The sequence below is a fragment of the Uloborus diversus genome, chromosome 8 (genome assembly GCF_026930045.1).
Source record: "Uloborus diversus isolate 005 chromosome 8, Udiv.v.3.1, whole genome shotgun sequence".
Lineage (NCBI taxonomy): Eukaryota > Metazoa > Arthropoda > Arachnida > Araneae > Uloboridae > Uloborus > Uloborus diversus.
In genome coordinates, this window is record NC_072738.1 from 80,584,063 (window position 1) to 80,601,842 (window position 17,780).

Below are 17,780 nucleotides of genomic sequence, written 5' to 3' on the forward strand. Positions count from 1 at the left end.
GGAGCCAAACAGCAACCCTCTTTCTTTACTTCTGCTATCATTTCTCCCTGAATTCACTATAAGCTCATTTGTTAAATTTTGTTTAAGAAAAACATTTTATGATGAGGTGTAAAAAGGATCCATTGCATAGAAATCAGTTCATTTTGAAAATGTAGTACTTTATTTTTTTAATCTTGATAAGAATTTTAGTTAAGTTATTTGATATTTAATAACAAAAAATTTAAATTATGATGTGTTTAACCATACTTGAAAGTATTTAAATTAACTGTGAAGTATCAAAGCAAAATATAAAAGTAGATGAAAAAAATTAATGTTTGTATTTAAAATTATGAAGTATTTCAGAAACATTGTGCTTGTTGATTCTGCAAAGCAATAGGTAAAATCTAAATGCCTAATTTATGTTAATATGCAATGTCAAGTTTTTCCTCTCTAATATATCTTATCGCTATCTTACTTGAGGTGATCTTAATTAGCAATCTGACAATACCAAGGTTTTCGCTTTTCAGTTGCAAAGTTAATGCCAGTAAAAAGTAAAAAGAATCCCCATTTGAATTACCATAGTTTTTTAACAGACACTATTTTCAGGATGCTCATTCAAGGGATCTTTGGGTTTGATTGCATTATTGAAATTTTTAGAAGGGTTAATTTGGGAGGGATTTTGATCTCATTTTGGAGTGGGGGGATGCACTATCCCCCTCAGGAGAGATGGCCAGTGGGCACCCCTGCTACACTACACTACTTATCTTGCTTAATAGGGCTCATGTTATAAGATACTTTGAATATTCATGGCTGAATAACATCTAATATTTTTACAGTTAAGTCTTTTCAAGGTTACTTGTATGCCTTGTTACATGGCTGTACAGTCTGACCACCAATAATATAGACAGACAAGCAGCCGGTTTATAGGCAAAATTGGATGCATCTATTAGTTTACAGAATAATAGTTGTTTGTTACAGATATGTGCTTTTGCTTCTTAATTATTTAGACATAGTTTTGTACAAAAGACAATTTGCTCACATTGAACTATACTAAAACAGGAATGCGTGCTGCGGGCGAAAAGTGTGCTGATTTCTCCCCTCCACTTGACAGGAGCGAAGACGGAAAAGTAGTCTACTCAAATTTATCGTTATCCTCGTAGGCCACGGAATCTGTCAAATGCTCTGGTTCGGAAAATCTGCTTTGCTCACTCAGGATACAAGAGTAAATCGCATTAATTGAAACAAGAACCTTCTTAAATTCACACAAAAATGCATCATGACTCCATAACAACCTATTTTTATAATAAATGGATGAATTCCGCTCTTTACTTTATCATTATTTAAACGTATTAAATAAACAATCAAAGTGAAGGAATATTAAGAGTTTCTTTTTTAAGTTTTAAGAATATTTTACTTTTAAATCTTCACAGAATGTGTCTGTCAAGAAATGCACTTGGAAAATCTTAATCCTTGATAGAAAGAATCCACAGAAAATATTGCAAAAGAGTTATGTAAAACTGATTATATTATTATAATGAAAATTATTTATAATGGCAATGACAAAATGAAATGTATGCACACAACAAAGCACATAACACATAGAAAAATGAATTATTTTTTATTTTATCACATGAAACATTATACAATCATTATTATGTGATCACTGCTAACAATTTTTGAACAAAATCAATTTATTTAGATTTTGCCGCACTGTTGTGGTGATACTATGACAATTATGAAGCGTTAAATATTTAGCATGAGAATGCAGTCTTAAATTAATGTAAGTTTCAATTATTTTTGTAACCATTTGAGATTCATGAAGATGCTCACATCCAATTTCTTCTGTTATGGGGTGAGCAAATTTTAAACCTTTGTTTAGAATATATTCATTTGCTATTGTTCTAACTGCTATGTTTGTATTATTTTTAAAGAAATTCTGTTTTGATTTTAATATTTGAAAGGCTTTTTCGGAAGCACAAATAATTTTAAATACTATATCTGAGCCCATAAACAAGTTACCCTTCGAGACATGAGACAAGAATGCTTTGGGATTTTTGGAAGTTAAATTATTATTGTACAGCTGTTTGTCAAGTAACATGTCAATATACATAATGCAAGTACAATTTTGTATAATTTTAGAGATCACAAAGCCCCCTATGTAATATAATATATTATTTTGATAATTAGTAAGGGCGGTACTCTCTAAACATTCCGAATACATAGACAAAAGCATGCTTTCATCATCAGAAAAGTTAGCCTTATCAATAACAGCACGCTTTTTACTACGATATTCATACATATGTCATACATTGTGTCATACAACGAGTTATTGTTATAACTAAAAGTAATTTTGACAAAATTCTTGTACGTCTTCCTATGTCTCCAATGCTTAGAACGTTGTCTTTTGCCGTCTTCTCTCCTGTCAGCTACTTAGAACCAGTTTGAAAGCGAGCACAATTCTTTAACACAGGGGGGAATAGGGAGCAGTCTTTCCAGTTACTTATAGTTCAATGTTTGTTCACAGCTATAATTTTTCAAACCTAAACTATGTTCAGTCTATGTTCTCGCAACAAAAATTGGTGTATATTGTTTATAACATAATTTTGAGCTTTTACATTTCTGGGCGAAATGAAAACATTTTATTTTGTTTTTGTTGTTTCCATAGAAACTCTATTTGTTTCCCCTCACTTAGAGAATGCAATAAATTAATAAGGTACTAGCGATATTATGAAACACGTGCATCAGTATCCCATCGCTGTTTTCCTTTCTCCCCTGCTAGATTTATTCAGATGAAATTGTCTTAACTTGGCCGATTGCCCATTTCATACATTTTGTGTAATTGTGTTAGATTTTTCTAGACATTCAGTAACTTGCACACATATTAACTTCTGACATTATATGTTGGAGTGAAAATTTAAAAAAAAAAAAGTTGATATTTTGAGAATTATAAATCTTTTGATCTTGTTTTAATACTGACTCATTAAAAAGTCTACTATTATTCTCATTCTTGATTTCAATTTTGATCAAAATTATCAGGTCTATTTAAAAGAAATGAATTTAAAAAATAATAAAAAAAGATTATTTTTAAAGAACTATGAGAACCCTGTGGCAGGGAAAATCTCATGCTCTAGCTCTGGGGAAAACAGCTTTGGAGCTCTTTGGCTCCGTAAAACATCCCTGTATCATTACCTCAAATGTTGGTGTGATTGGTAGTTGCTCAGGTAGCTAAATTGCTATTCTGCCATTAAATTTCTTTTGAAACTTAGAGTTTCTATTTGTAATTAAATGCTGAGTATTATTTTACAAAAAATATTAATTATACAAATTAATAAATGTTTAAAATTTATTTTAAGTATGTTGAAAGTAAATGATCCTAAGTGTATCTGCCACAGAAAGCATTTTCTTTCTGTATAGTTTGAAGCCTAATTCAAACTTTGTAATATCCTGTTTATTCATTAAATTCCAAAGCTTAAGAACATGATTTCGATTTATTGCATTTCGTTTTACAGGAAGAAAATAAAGCTCTTAGAGAAAAATTGTTGACGTTGAATCAGCATTGTGAGAAACTGCAGTCCAGTGCTCAAACTATTTCAAAAAGCTCAAGACTTCGAGAAAGTGACGCATTGGAACAAAGACAAGTGTAGGTCTTTAAAATATATATAATTTACTTAGACATACAGTATAACTTCGATTTAACGATTTCCTCAATTAATGATGCATTTCAGTGGTCCGGATTTAACTGCATTGAATGTATATGCTCTTCAGTTTAACAATATCCTTGATTTCATTATAAATTTTTCCTTTTCCCGGTATTTAAATCACATGTATAAAGTCAAATTCTATTACTAAATAGTTGTGAAATCTATGACAGTAATTTTAACCTCGCTTTTAATCATATGTGTTTATTACTTATCTTGCAAAAATATTTGAAAACCTTGACAAATGCCGGAATTTTTTCTTTTTTTAATTGATCATGTAATCTAAAAGTTAAAAGGCTTCTGTTTTTGCATCTACCTTCTATGTTATGCTGGCAATGTGAGTTACACAGAACTGTGCTATCAGGCTTGGAGTCATTTGCAAGCGAATGAAATCGATTATGATTATTATTATAAGCCTCTGACAAAACATAATTATGATTACAGCAACGATTCGATTCTGTAGAAAATGTAATCGATTACAATTTTAATATGCCGATTGTGATTTTGATTATGATTACAGACTCGTAATATATGGTAGATCAGGGTTCACCAATTTATATCAGTTGATATATATCATGATATATATCACGATATATATCCGATATTTATTTTGAAAATATGATATTTTGATATTTTCAATATTTATTTTTTCATATATAGTATTTTCAATATAAAAAGTATATTGATCATAGTAATATTGTTCACTTATTATTAAAAATAACCAAAAAGTTATGCACTGTATTTTTATGATGTATAATACATCATTAATATAACAAAGTAATTTAATATTCCTTTTTTACTTGTATTTTATTTTCATAAAATTATTAGTAATGTAGCGATTTTAATTCTTATTAAAAGTGTCTAATTAAATATTAAACTTTGCTCAGGAAAAAAGAAAATGTCTTATGATTGTGCACTGACTAATGCAGGGCTCTCCAACCTACAGCCCGTGGGCCGGATCCGGCCCGCGAACTGATTTTGTCCGGCCCGCGAGAAGCTTAGAAACCATTTTCCGGGACCAGAGAGAGTCAGTTTCGTTGGAAATATAATTGAGACATTATTTTTAATTACAAATAATCATTTAAAATCTTTTTATGGTTAATTTTAATCATTTTTTTTACCGTTAACTACGGGTGCAGCTGCAGCATCCATCTCTCTTTTTTTCTCTGCACCACATTCTCCCGTTAGTCTCCTGGCATTGGATGTTTCCTGGCCCCAAGGAAAACATGTGCTCACTCCTGTCTTCCCCTCCATTTAATTGGTGGTCAGCTGAGCCTGAGAGAGGGGCTGATACCAGATTTAAATGTTCATTATCAAACTTTGATGCTAGATTCTGAATTTTGCGAAAAAACTTGATAACAGAAATCGAAAGTCTCCAATAGCGTTTTAAGCAGAACATCAACCATTGTAGATTTATCTCTTCGTTTTTCATTTACATAATTTTGTTCCTTCATGCATGTGTGACTTATTTAGCTTAGAAACATGGGAAAGGGGATTCCCAACACCTTTAAGAATCTATCTAGAAGAGCGGATTGTTTTCGCTCAGGTTGGCTTTTTTTTTTTTGCTAATATCACGAAGCGGTTTGGCTAAATTTTTGTATGTCAACCTTGGTGTAGGTATGTAGATTGATGTTTCACTCGCCTCACAAAGTGAACAGCTATTGTGGACAGTGTCTTTTATTTTTATAGTGTTATTTAGTATTACAATGACTTCTTTTAAAAAAACAGAAATCTGATTTTGAGTGCCGTACTTTTAATAAACAGTGGAAACACGATTATTTTATGATCGACAATAATAATAAAGCATTCTGTCTTATTTGCAAAGAGACTGTCGCTGTTGTGAAAGAATTTAATGTCTGTAGACACTATAATACAAAACACGAGCAAATTTCACAATTTAACTGGTAAACTACGGCAGGATAAAATTGCTTCTTTGAAAAAAATTCCCTTTTTTAACTCAGAAACAAATCTTTATGAAGAAATCTCAACAAAACGAAACTGCTATCAAAGTCGGTTTCAAAGTCAGCCATATTTCTGGCTAAAGCTGGAAAAAACCTTTTACGGAAAGTCAATTGGTGAAAGATTGCATCTTGGTAACTGTGGAAGAAATCTGCCGATAAACTTTCATTGTTCAATGGTATAAATTTGTCGGTGAACACAGTAGCACGCCGTATGGAAGATATTGGAAATAATGTTGTCCATCAGCTGAAAGACGCTTGCAAATATTTTGAATGGTTCTCAATCGCTCTGGATGAATCAACTGATGTTCTTTTATTTGTTCGTAGTGTGAAGGGTGAATTTAAAACCACAGAAGAACTGGCTGATGTTCACTGGAGAGTAATGTGAACCGAGACAACATTTTTAGAAAAATACGTGAAACCATTTCTAATCTTAGGCTTGATTTCAAACACCTGAAAGGTGTTACTACAGATGGTGGAAAAAATATGTGTGGTCCCTAAATCAGAGTTGCTCAACCCATGTATTTTCACTGCATTATCCATCAAGAAGCCTTCTCTGGGAAACATTTGAAAGTAGCTGAAGTAATGAACGTACTTGTCAAAATATTTAACTTCTTTAGATCAAGTTCCATCAAACACCATCAATTCAAAAAATTTTGTGCTGAAATTGACAGTGTTTACCTAGATGTTCCGTACCACTGTGAAGTTCACTGGTTGAGCAGAGGCAAAGTATTGCTGCGCTTTTTTTGAACTTTGAGAAGCGATTGACATTTTTATGACTGAACAGCGTCGTCCTGTACCTGAACTTTCTGACAGTGTATTTGTGAGGAAATTGGCTTACATTGTTGATCTTACGCCACACATTTATTTTCCAAATTTAAAGCTGCAAGGTGAAAACTCTTCACTTTGTGAGTCATACTACCATGTCAAAGCTTTCACACAAAAACTCATACTTTTTGAAAAGCATGAGGATCTATGAACTTTTATTTTGACCATGTAAGAACGTACGTGTCCTAAGCACTGCTACCTTTCCTAAGGATTACATATTGAAAGTCATGTCTCAGCTACGATATGAGTTAGAAAACCACTTTGAAGACTGACGGTGTATCACACAAACTTCAACTCTTTCAAAACCCTTTAGAAATGCAAGTGACAGCTTTCCATGAATGCCACAAGGAAGGTAACCTACTTCCATTTTAGTTCCTTACTAGAAAAAGGCTTTGTGAACTTAAAAATTCATGCTAGAGCTATGTTTCCTCTTTTTGCATCCACTTACAAATGTGAACAGACGTTTTCAAAATTGAAGCATATCAAATCTAAGTAAAGATCTTCTTTATCAGACGAACATTTAAAATCCCTCTCAATGATCAGAACTACAAAGTTTGTCTCTGAATGGACTGAAATTTTAAGCGGTAAACAAATGCAATCTTCTCATCAATTTTTTAACTTTTTAAAATATTTTAAAAGCTTTACACATGTTGTGTTCTCATTTATTTCCAAGTTTTTAATCATCATAGTTCAATAAAATTAATTTGTAGTACATTGCAATAATTTTGTCTTGTAACCCTCACTCATTAGCCTTTTCTTTTTGAAAAACACGCTTTATTTTGTGACAAATAATACTTTTTATTTCAGTTTTCTGTACTATTCTAAATTTTACAAGACTCTCCATCGTTATTTTATTAGAGATTTACGGGCACTTAAAATATAATTTAATTTAGATAACAGCAAATATGTATAAGGAAATATAGCAATTTAGAAGCAAGTCCAGAAGGTTTCAAAAACTACCAGCATTTAATTAAAAAAAAAAAAAAATATATATATATATATATATATATATATATATATATATATATATATATATATATATATATATATATATACACACACGCACATATATATTCGCGATGTATGGGTGGAGGGGGTGGGGCTAGCGCTAAATAGACCATCTGAGCTAAAATATTGTTGGACCAGCCCGCCTCGTCTTCAAAAATTTACAATGTGGCCTGCGAGTGAGAAAGGTTGGAGACCCCTGGACTAATGCATATTATTTATTTTTGAACCATAAAACTATAAAAGTAGCTAACAGAAGAAAAATAAGTAAAAAAACAGAGGCTAATGCTAAATTAACTCCATTAAATTGATAGAAATGTAAAATGAAACATTAGATATGAATAATGAAAGAAACACTAATTTTAAATCTACATATTGTAATTATAATGTAAGAAAATAAAGAGTGATTTGAGGATGCATTAACTATTTTGAAGACTTTGTGCTAATTGAAAATATTGGATATATATCAAAATATCCGATATATATCAAAATATCGAATATTTTTGAAATTATCATGATATTTTCGAATCCTGAGTAGATATATATCACTCATTTACATCAACAGGGTGATTGTTAATTTAATGTTATAGAGGTAAGTCCATCTATATCGTGTAGTATTAACTAAAAGATTATTTATTAATTTATTTATTTTGAATTATGGCACTGTTACTAGAAAGGAGCAACATATGAAAATATTAAAAACATCTAGATAATTTAAAGTGCGTACATTACACAACGCTACAATGACTGTACATTTTATACAGGTGTAGGCACACCCTTTTTCAAATGTATACAAAATGCATATTGTTTTTGACTCAATTGTTCATTATTATTTTGCCATTGCAGTAGTTCTGCCTTACCCCTGGCGTAAGGTTAGTAATTTACTACTAAACTGCTCAACATTATTGATCCTTCCTGAGTTGATAATTTCTGAAAATTGTGTCATATACTTCAGCATCGTATTCTCAACTATTTAGTATAACATCAGTTAATTTAATATGCTGTTATTAAAAAAAAGAAAGAAAGAAAAAGAACCTTGTATGGTTCCCCTGTGGCAGAATTTTATTTTACTTTCTGCGACAAATTTTCTGGACCTAATTTCTTTCTACAAGAATGCTCCATGAAGTGAAAAAAGAACTAAGGGACAAACTTAAGTGCAATTCATTTCAAAAGTTAAAAAGTTATTTATTTATTAACAAATTTTGCACACCTTTTTGTTTAAATGAATTCATTTATACGAAAACAAAAAGCATTAAAGCTCAGTATCGGGGCTTCCAACAGATTTTCAGTTTTCGCTAGAGAAAAAAAGGGACCTTGAGCTAAATCTATATGGTTAAAAATATTAACACCATAGTAACAGCAATTGGTAAGTGGAGAAAAAAACCTAATCTAACCAAAAATTATTATGCTAATTTATGTAATGCTAATGTAAATTATTAAGTTACGTGTTATAGTAGGGGTTGATTGCTCAAACAGAGATGCCACTCTCATATTTAAGTTTTCAGTCTTAATCTCTTGGCACTTATCAGTAGTTCTCAATACCAGAAAAATACAGATGCAACATCTATTCAATATTCCATGAAAGAAGATCCAAAGCAAAAACAATTTTAAATTAAAATATACAGTCCCGGGGGGGGGGGGAACCCTTCCCCAAAGAAAAAAAAACTAAAATATGTATGTAATTTGAAAGAATAAATAAGGATTGCCCCTCCTCCTCCCATAAAAAAAAATAAATTAAAATATGCATTGCACAATTATAACGAAGTATCCCCTCACCCCCAAAAGGAAAAAGAAATTTTATTAAAATATGCATTACAGTTTGAAAAAAAAAAAAAAACTAAAACAGGCATGTGATTTGGGAGGGAAAAATTAATAAAAAAAAAGTTTACCCTCCCATAAAAAAACTCAATTAATATATGCAATACACGATATTACAAACAAAGTATCCCCCTCCCCCCAAAAGGAAAATAAATTTAATTCAAATACACATTTTAGTTAGAACAAATTGAAAATTCAACCACCGGTCAGAAAAAAAAGAATTTTATTTAAACACTCGATGCATGAAAAGCAAAAAAGAAATCCCACCCTGCACCCTCCCTCATGTGAAAAAAATTAATTTAAATCAAGTACTGGAACAAATAAAAGTTCCTTCTCCATACAATGAAAAAATAATTTAATTAGAATATGCATTAAGAAAAAAAATCTATAGCTCTTTAAATGAGAAAATATTTTCATTCATATAAGCACCCCTATCTGAATAACGATTGGTCAGCCCAATTACCATACAATTACCGTAACCATACATACCATACAATTTATCAAGTACCATACCATACAATTTATCATAGTAATACCATACAATTACCAATACAATACAATACCATACAATTTATCAAGTGTTCCATCTGTTGCTGCAACCTACAACACCGCAAATAAGCCTTATTTTTTTAGGGCTTAAATTTTTCAACATAGGTGAAAAAAGCTTGATTATATGTCGGCACAAGTTTTTCAAACAAACAAATACTAACATGTGCATTGTGAAGCACAGGGCTCTCCAACCTACAGCCCGCAGGAAGCCTACAAATTTTTTTTTTCCCCTTTTGAAGCAGAGACAGTCTCGTTGGAAATATAATTGAGACATTATTTTCATTTTCCAATAATTATTTAAAATCTTTTTACTGTTTATTTTAATTGTTTTTTAATCAGTTTTTATCTTTAACTACGAGTGCAGCATTAATTTTCTGAGTTTGAAATTGCAAGGTGAAAAATCTTCAGTATCAGTTTGTGACTTGTACTACCATGTCAAAGCTTTCAGACAAAAACTCATACTTTTCGAAAAGCATTTAGGATCTATAAAATTTGATTACTTTGAAACATGTAAGAACTTAAGTGCACTACGCACTGCTACCTTTCCCAAGGATTACGTTTTGAAAGTCATCTCTCAGCTACGACATGAGTTTGAAACCCGCTTTGAAGAAATTCAATTCTTTCAAAACCCTTTTAAGTGTGATATTGACAAGATGCCTTCTGATATGCAACTGGAAATCATCGAGTTAGCAACTAAGGACTTACTCAAGAAAGCTTTGTAAGAATGCCACAAGAAAGGTAACCTTCTTCCATTTTACAGTTCTCTACCAGAAAAATATTTTAAGATCTGAAAAAATCATGCTAGAGCTATGTTTTTTTCTATTTGTATCCACTTACAAATATGAACAGACATTTTCAAAATTAAAGTATACTAAATCTAAGTAAGAGCTTTTCTATCAGACGAACATTTATTATCCCTTTTAGTCTTAATGATCGGAGCTACGAAGTTTGTCCCTGAAATAGACTGAAATTTTAAGCGGTAATCAAATGCAATCTTCTCATTATTTTTTTAACTTTTAAAAATATTTTAAAAGCTTTACACACGTGTTGAGTTCTCATTTATTTCCAAGTTTTTAATCTCCATTAATTCAACAAAATAATCTTGTATTACATTGCAATAATTTTGTCTTGAATCACTCACTCCTTAGCTTTATTAAAAAAATAAATAAATAAAAAATTCACTCTATTTTGCGACAAAGAATACTTTTTGTTTCAGTTTTCTGTACTATTCTAAATTTTACAAGACCCCCTATCGTTATATTATTAGAGATTTACGGGCACTCAAAATATAATTTAATTTAGCGAACAGCAAATTTGAATGAGGATATATAGCAACTTAGAAGCAAGCCCAGAAATGTTCAAAAATCACCACTGAGCGCTTAATTAAAAAAAAGAAAATCTATGTATATTTGCAATGTAAGGGTGGGGGGGGGGGGTAGTGCTAAATAGACCATCTGAGCAAAAATACTGTTGGACCCACCCTCTTCGACTCCAAAAATTTACATTGTGACCCTCGAGTGAAAAAGGTTGGAGAGCCCTGGTGAAGCGAATGCGAAACCACTGTTCTTTGATCAACACAAGGGTTGCGTTCGTTGATTGACCGGTAGCTTACCGGCAGGTTGATCACATGACAAATAATGACATGTGAGCTCCAATGCTTTAGCATGCGCTGACGTCATTAGCTGTCATGTGATCAACCGACAGGTCCTTACCGAATAAGCTCGTCGAACACAAGCTAGGTTGCTTCGAAATCGCTCCATGTAGGAAGAAGTTCTGGTTAAAACCGGTTTTTATCCATGCTATATCTCTCGATCTCCGATGTTGCCGACTACCACAGTCATCAATAATCGCTTGATTTGGCGCTCACCAAAGTTTTTTTTTTTTTTTTTGTAAAGTAATATCGCAATTATTTTATTTTTCGCAGAAAATCAAGCCTTTTCCTTAATTCGTAGTCGAGATACATTTTTTACTGCGAAACAGCTGTCCTTAGGTATTGTTCTGCGGAATGATTTTATTGCTGACTTTTTTTTTCCCTTTCCCTTTTTTCCTCCCTTAGTGTAAAATCTTTCTGCAGCTTTCTGCCACGGGGTACGGTTCTTTATACAGAAAAACCACAGTGTAATAAAATATACAGAAAGTGAAAATAAAAGATACGTAACTAAACAATTGAAAATCAAAAAAGAAAAAAAAAGGAATTTACTGTATTTAAGTAATTAATGTTTTCAAGATATGTGTTTTCTTTCTCATTCTTTGAGAAGTGAAAAAAATTCCAGCAATGCTAAACAGTCGAACTGGAGCAGATAACGCAGAAATTGAAAAATACTTCTGGTAATGTTCTTTTTAGCAAAAGGGTACAGATGAGTGTTACTACCCTTTTGCTGATAATAACCTATCATGTAGATCCCTACAACTCTACAGGATCGATTTTATGATCATTTGATAAGCTAGTTGCGTATGCTTTGATTTCATTTTTGAATCAATTGCTTACTGAAGAAATTGCACTTTTACAAGTGCTAAATAGTTTCAACTTAAATCCTCATAAAAAATAAGATTGGGTATAATACGTTTTGTTACTATTTTCACTTTTTATTCATAAAGCTTTTTTTTTTTTTTGCTTAAATGAGCACATTATAATAATGTTTATACATCACAGTTTTAATGCAGCAGTGAAGTGCAATTATTCTCACTTTAAAAAAGTGGCATAAAAAGATAAATTTAATTTCAAAATTTGCATTCAAATAATTCATTGATACAACAAATTTTATAAAATATATCAATGCAAACTTTTTTCTTTTATATTTCATATTCTTAATAACTAAAGAAAATATCAGCTATAAAAATATGAAACATCAATTTAAGATAAAACTATGCGAGAAATTATTTTGAAAACGTACAAAAAAAAATCTTATTTACCAGGGATTAGACCAGATTATACCAGGACCAGATTAGATGTCATGCAGCAAAAAATAAAGGCAATACATATATTAGTGTTTAAAGAATCACTGAAACACAAATGTAAATTTGCATTTCTTTGGCAAAATCTCAGTCATTCACTACTTTCTCATAAAAATGTAAAAAAACCAAAAGCTTTTTGTCGTGCAAAACTTTTGTACTTTTGATATCATTGTACTTTTTCTGCTAAAATATGGTTTTGAGGCGACAATGGTACTTTGTTTGTTTGCCTAACATTGCAGATGAAAAGGCAAATTGATGAATGACCAAGTAATTGCAAGGGATTTCGAAGATGTTCCCAAGAGGCCCTGAGACATTCCTGTCAAGGGAACCCACAGGGAAGACTCTGCCCACAGTGGCAGAGTCTTCCCTGTGGGGAATAACTACTTTAAAGATAGGTCTCGATTTATGACTCTCATTTGCAAACAAGGAGGAGCACTGAATAGCTTGAAGTCGTAAAGTACTTCCAGAAATGACAATTTTCAGATTATTACAGCATTATGTTGTAGAATCCTATTCCGCATTGAGCCATAACAATTTAGTTCAAAAATAATAATAATAATAATAATAATAATAAAAATTCTTTCATCATTATTTACTATTTCATACAGTGTTAATAGAGTACAAGTTTAACCTTTGTTATGCACCATACAGACGTTTTTACACTTTCCTGCAAAGTAGTGATAACATAGACGGCTAGTGCGCCGAAATATTGAGGGTCAAAAGAAGTGTGAGTTTTAGGAATAGGCCTCTAAAGCTGATTATTTTAAGTATTACTATTACTGTTATGATTCTTTGGTAAAATTGAGTTATGTTGTTAAGTTTGACATTACTGATTAAATGACCTCTAAAAAAGCTGGAATATAGGCTCAAAAATTGGACACATGATCACTGTGTACTCTCACCTTCCAGTTCAAAATTGAATTCTGTTCAAATGACATGAAAAAATTCATTTATTTAAAATTTTTAGTTCTTAATTTTGTTAAATACACCAGTGCACCCTGTAAAAAAACATTTTTCAATCAATCGTTATTTTTTAACAATGAAAAGTGATGGGGCAAGTCCCCTCTCCTTTTAAAAGTGAGAAATCAGTTGACTTCCCCCCCCCCCCCCCAGTCCCCCTGTACAGGTCACCTATAAGTGATAACGTGACTTACATTAGTCTGGTTATAAAGTACAGATATTAAGTTTTCTTGGTGATGAAATTGGAGCAAAAGTATGTCAAAAGTGCCATGCTGAAAGAAATAAAATCACCATCACATATACGAGTATCTTACTATGAGAAGCAAACATTTTTTGTAACACTTAAATAATAGATTTAGCCTGTCTCCTGTCGACAACATGGGTATTACATAAAGCCCCTGTCAAAAAAAGGCGATTTTCAAGGTTTAATTGTGGCTCAGGGTGCACCATGCAGAGATAGGTCTGCAATGCACTCCAAGCACACCTAACACTTAAAAAAAAAACCTCTTCCTTTTAAAGATATAGTAGCAACAGCTATGATAAAATAAAAACTTGTTTTTCTAAATACATTAAGTACAAGCATTCCAAAAGTGCTACATTGATTTAAACACTTTCTTTTTTAAGAGATGAATAATAAATTTTGTATTCCAATAGGGAAGTTTTCGATTTTTTAATTTTATTTTTATATGATAGAGTAACATGTATGAACATCATAGGTGAAAAAATTTTTGCGATACGATAAGTAGTTTTTTTTAAATTAAATTTTAAAGTTCAAGCCCTTGTGACATCAAATGGCATAGGAAGTGACGTCATACGCTCTTCCGATAGGAGAGAAATGCTAGCGAACTGGTTCCCATGTCATGGGAGAAACCGAAGAACATGCATTCGACTTCGAAGACGAAACGTAAAAGGCTTATCTCCTCGCATTAAACTCCTCGCGTTTCTGGAACATTAAACCTCTCATCCTCTCGGAAATATTCGAATATCATCATTGATATTATTTGAGGAAGATTATTTAGATTGTGCTTTAACGAATCCGACCTCCATAGTGTGTTCAAAAGGATTATTGAATTTCTAAAAAATAAAAATATCAGCGCGCTCAAAATGTCCCTAGCGAAAACAAGGGATCTTCGGCGGAAGGCTGCCCATTCGCGCCCTGTGACGTAGGCTCGTGACGTTTCAGAAGAGCGCACTTTTGCGCGTGGATTTTTAAAAATTCATTAAAAATCAACCACAGTGTTTTAAAATTCGGCGATGGTGAATTTTTTAGTTTTGAGGGTCAATTAACAGTATCCAATAGCCAAAATATGAACATTTAATAGGTTGCAACTTCCCTATTCAATGTATAATCAATTTTACTTCTAATACAAACAAGTAAACTTTCAATGAAATCTAATCCGAAATCCATTTTATGCTTTCTCTTATTGACTTAATTTTGTTACTTTAAAGTTTAGTTTCTGCTTTAATTCAAGTAAAATGAATACTATTGTATGTATTTTACCTTTTTGTCTAGGCAATTTCTGATTCTGTAAAAAAAGCAGTCGGAAACTTTGTCCAATGAAATGAGTTAAAGTACGAACAATATGTATACATGTACAAATAAAATTAACTAAAAAGAGTTTAAAACCTCTACAAGCAGCTGTTTTGAGGTTATTACAACAAACCCCTTCACCAGTGCATAAAAGAAAAAATGGTACACAAAATGCAAAAATGGACAAGTAAACGAGAAATGTAAGAGGAGAATTTCTCGTCAGCGTTCGAAGCGATTGTAGGTCCACCGTCTTCATTGACTGGGGTACGTTAAATATGCTTGTGGTCACAAAGTTCTCCAAGTGAAACAATACCTTGGGGGCACTGGGGATTGCTCGGCTTCTGGTCTGGATTAGAGCTGTCTTCAGGGTCCCATCCAACTGCTTAAACCACAAATTGTGGTAGGTATGGGGGAACTAGGAGTGAAAACTGAAAACTACAAGTAATAATATAGGAAGCTGAAACTAGTTTGTTAATTATTAAGTAAAAAATCTAGATAATTTCATGCACAAAATATTTGGTGCACAAAACTTTTGTTTTAAATTTATTGTCGAGAAATTAATACATTTATTTTTTGAAGTAAATCTAGGATTTACTTGAGGTTAGCATGCACAATTGGTCACTTTCACAGAATTGAAAAAGTTAATACTGTTATTCAACATTCACTCGCTACCACAAATTAATTTTTTTTTTTTATTTTTCAATTTTATACTCTCATGCCTCCCTTGAAATTCTAAAAACCCCTAGGTTGGGAACCACTGATATGAGGAGGGACCCAAAAGAAACCGGACTAATGGCACTCTGATGATCCTAGATGTAGTGGAGAGTTCTCCAGCTTAATGGCTCAAGTAGAGATCTTCATAAAACAGCTGTGCAAGTTGATAAAGTCTGATCGTAGTGTTGGTTTTCTCAAGTGTTATTGCTTTCCGCCTGCGAACTCATTATGGCAGATGTAAAAAACAAAGAGTTTGCTTAAAATTTTGCTTCCTGCGTGGAAACGGAATAGCTTACCCAATGCTTCAACAAGCTTTTAAGAGCGAAGCTATGAGCCATACACAACTTTTCAAGTCGTTTGGGCAACTGAAACGAGATCAGATGAGTGTTGAAGATCATACTTGTTCTGGGCGCCCTTCAGAGTCTCAAAATGATGAAATAGTGGAAATAATCCGCCAAGAAAAAAACAAAAATCGTCCTGATACAATTGACAAAATTTCAGGAGAAACAGAAGTGAGTTGGAACTCATGCAGGCGATTAGGTGAATGGTTCCTTCGCCACAATAATGTTCCCACTCACTCAGCCTTCACTATTAACCACTACTTGGCCTCTCGGAGGTGACCAGTCGTTCCTCAAAACCCCGTATTCAGCAGACCTAGCTCCCTGTGATCTTTCTCTGTTCCCGAGGATGAAAATAAATCTAAAATTGAAGCGTTTTGATGATGTAGTGGCTGTCAAAACTGCTTCACAGAAGACACTAAATATGATCAAAGTTGAAGAGCTCCGGAGGAGCTTCGAACAGTGGAAAAAAAAATTGACTAGTGTATTGCGTCTATTGGCAAATACTTTGAAGGAGACTAATGAAATTTTGTCAATAAATTGATAAATAAATGTTTTAGAACAAAAATCCGTTTTTTTTGGGTCTCCCTCATATATATTGTCCGACAAAGTTTATTTAACACAAGAGAGATCGCGCGGGGGACACAGTCACCCACTCTTATCCAAACACCTGTGGCAGGGTAAATATGTATCTGTAATCAATAACCCTTTAAGTATCATCCTATCTAATAGTCCCCTTGGTAGGCGAAATGTAATTTTTACTTTTCATTTATTTTCTGCGGATTATGTAAAAATAGAAAATGATGATTTATAGAAAATTTTAGATAAAACCTAAAATTTTGGTAAATCAGTCACCTTGTGCGATCTCTTTCCTCACTGTTAGGTGCGCGATCTCTCTCTCTCTCAAAAAAAAAAAAAAAAAACTGATTTTTTTTTTTTTTTTTTTCCAGTAATGCTTCTAATGTGTTACAAACGGAAATTGCTTCCATAGCTGAAAAGTTTATGAAAGAAGAAGCTGAACAGTGCAAGAATCTCGAGTTACAGATGAGTGAGGAAATCTCTTCCTTGGGAAAAAAATATTCTGAAGTATCATAGATACCTTGAGTTTGTAATTACCATGTATATTTTGTACATTGAATGCTTAATAAATTATTTAAAATGAAATTTTATTTTGATACATAAAACTTGATTTTAATATATATATATATATATATATATATATATATATATTTTTTTTTTTCAAACACATTGCACATTTCAGAAGGAAACCAACTGCAGTTGGAGATAAAAACATTGAATGCAAAATACGCATTGTGTAAAAACATCTTTTCCCTGTGATATTGTATTTTATGTTAAAGGTGCATTGTCGCAGAACCAAATGGAAATAGCGCAGTAGGCAGGTTTATTCTGCCGTGTGCAGGTAAATGGCAGTATCTGCAGAAATGAG

General features: G+C 32.2%; 1 protein-coding gene across 1 annotated transcript in view; it reads left to right on the forward strand.

Moving 5' to 3' along the window:
* Window positions 1–17,484, forward strand: part of LOC129227653 (uncharacterized) — a 29,285-nt gene extending 11,801 nt beyond the window's left edge. Inside the window, exons 5-6 of the mRNA XM_054862243.1 lie at window positions 3,489–3,619; window positions 17,284–17,484. Of these exons, the coding sequence (XP_054718218.1) occupies window positions 3,489–3,619; window positions 17,284–17,428 (276 nt within the window). The 3' untranslated portion in view covers window positions 17,429–17,484. The remainder of the gene's footprint in view (window positions 1–3,488; window positions 3,620–17,283) is intronic.
* Window positions 17,485–17,780: the final 296 nt, after the last annotated feature.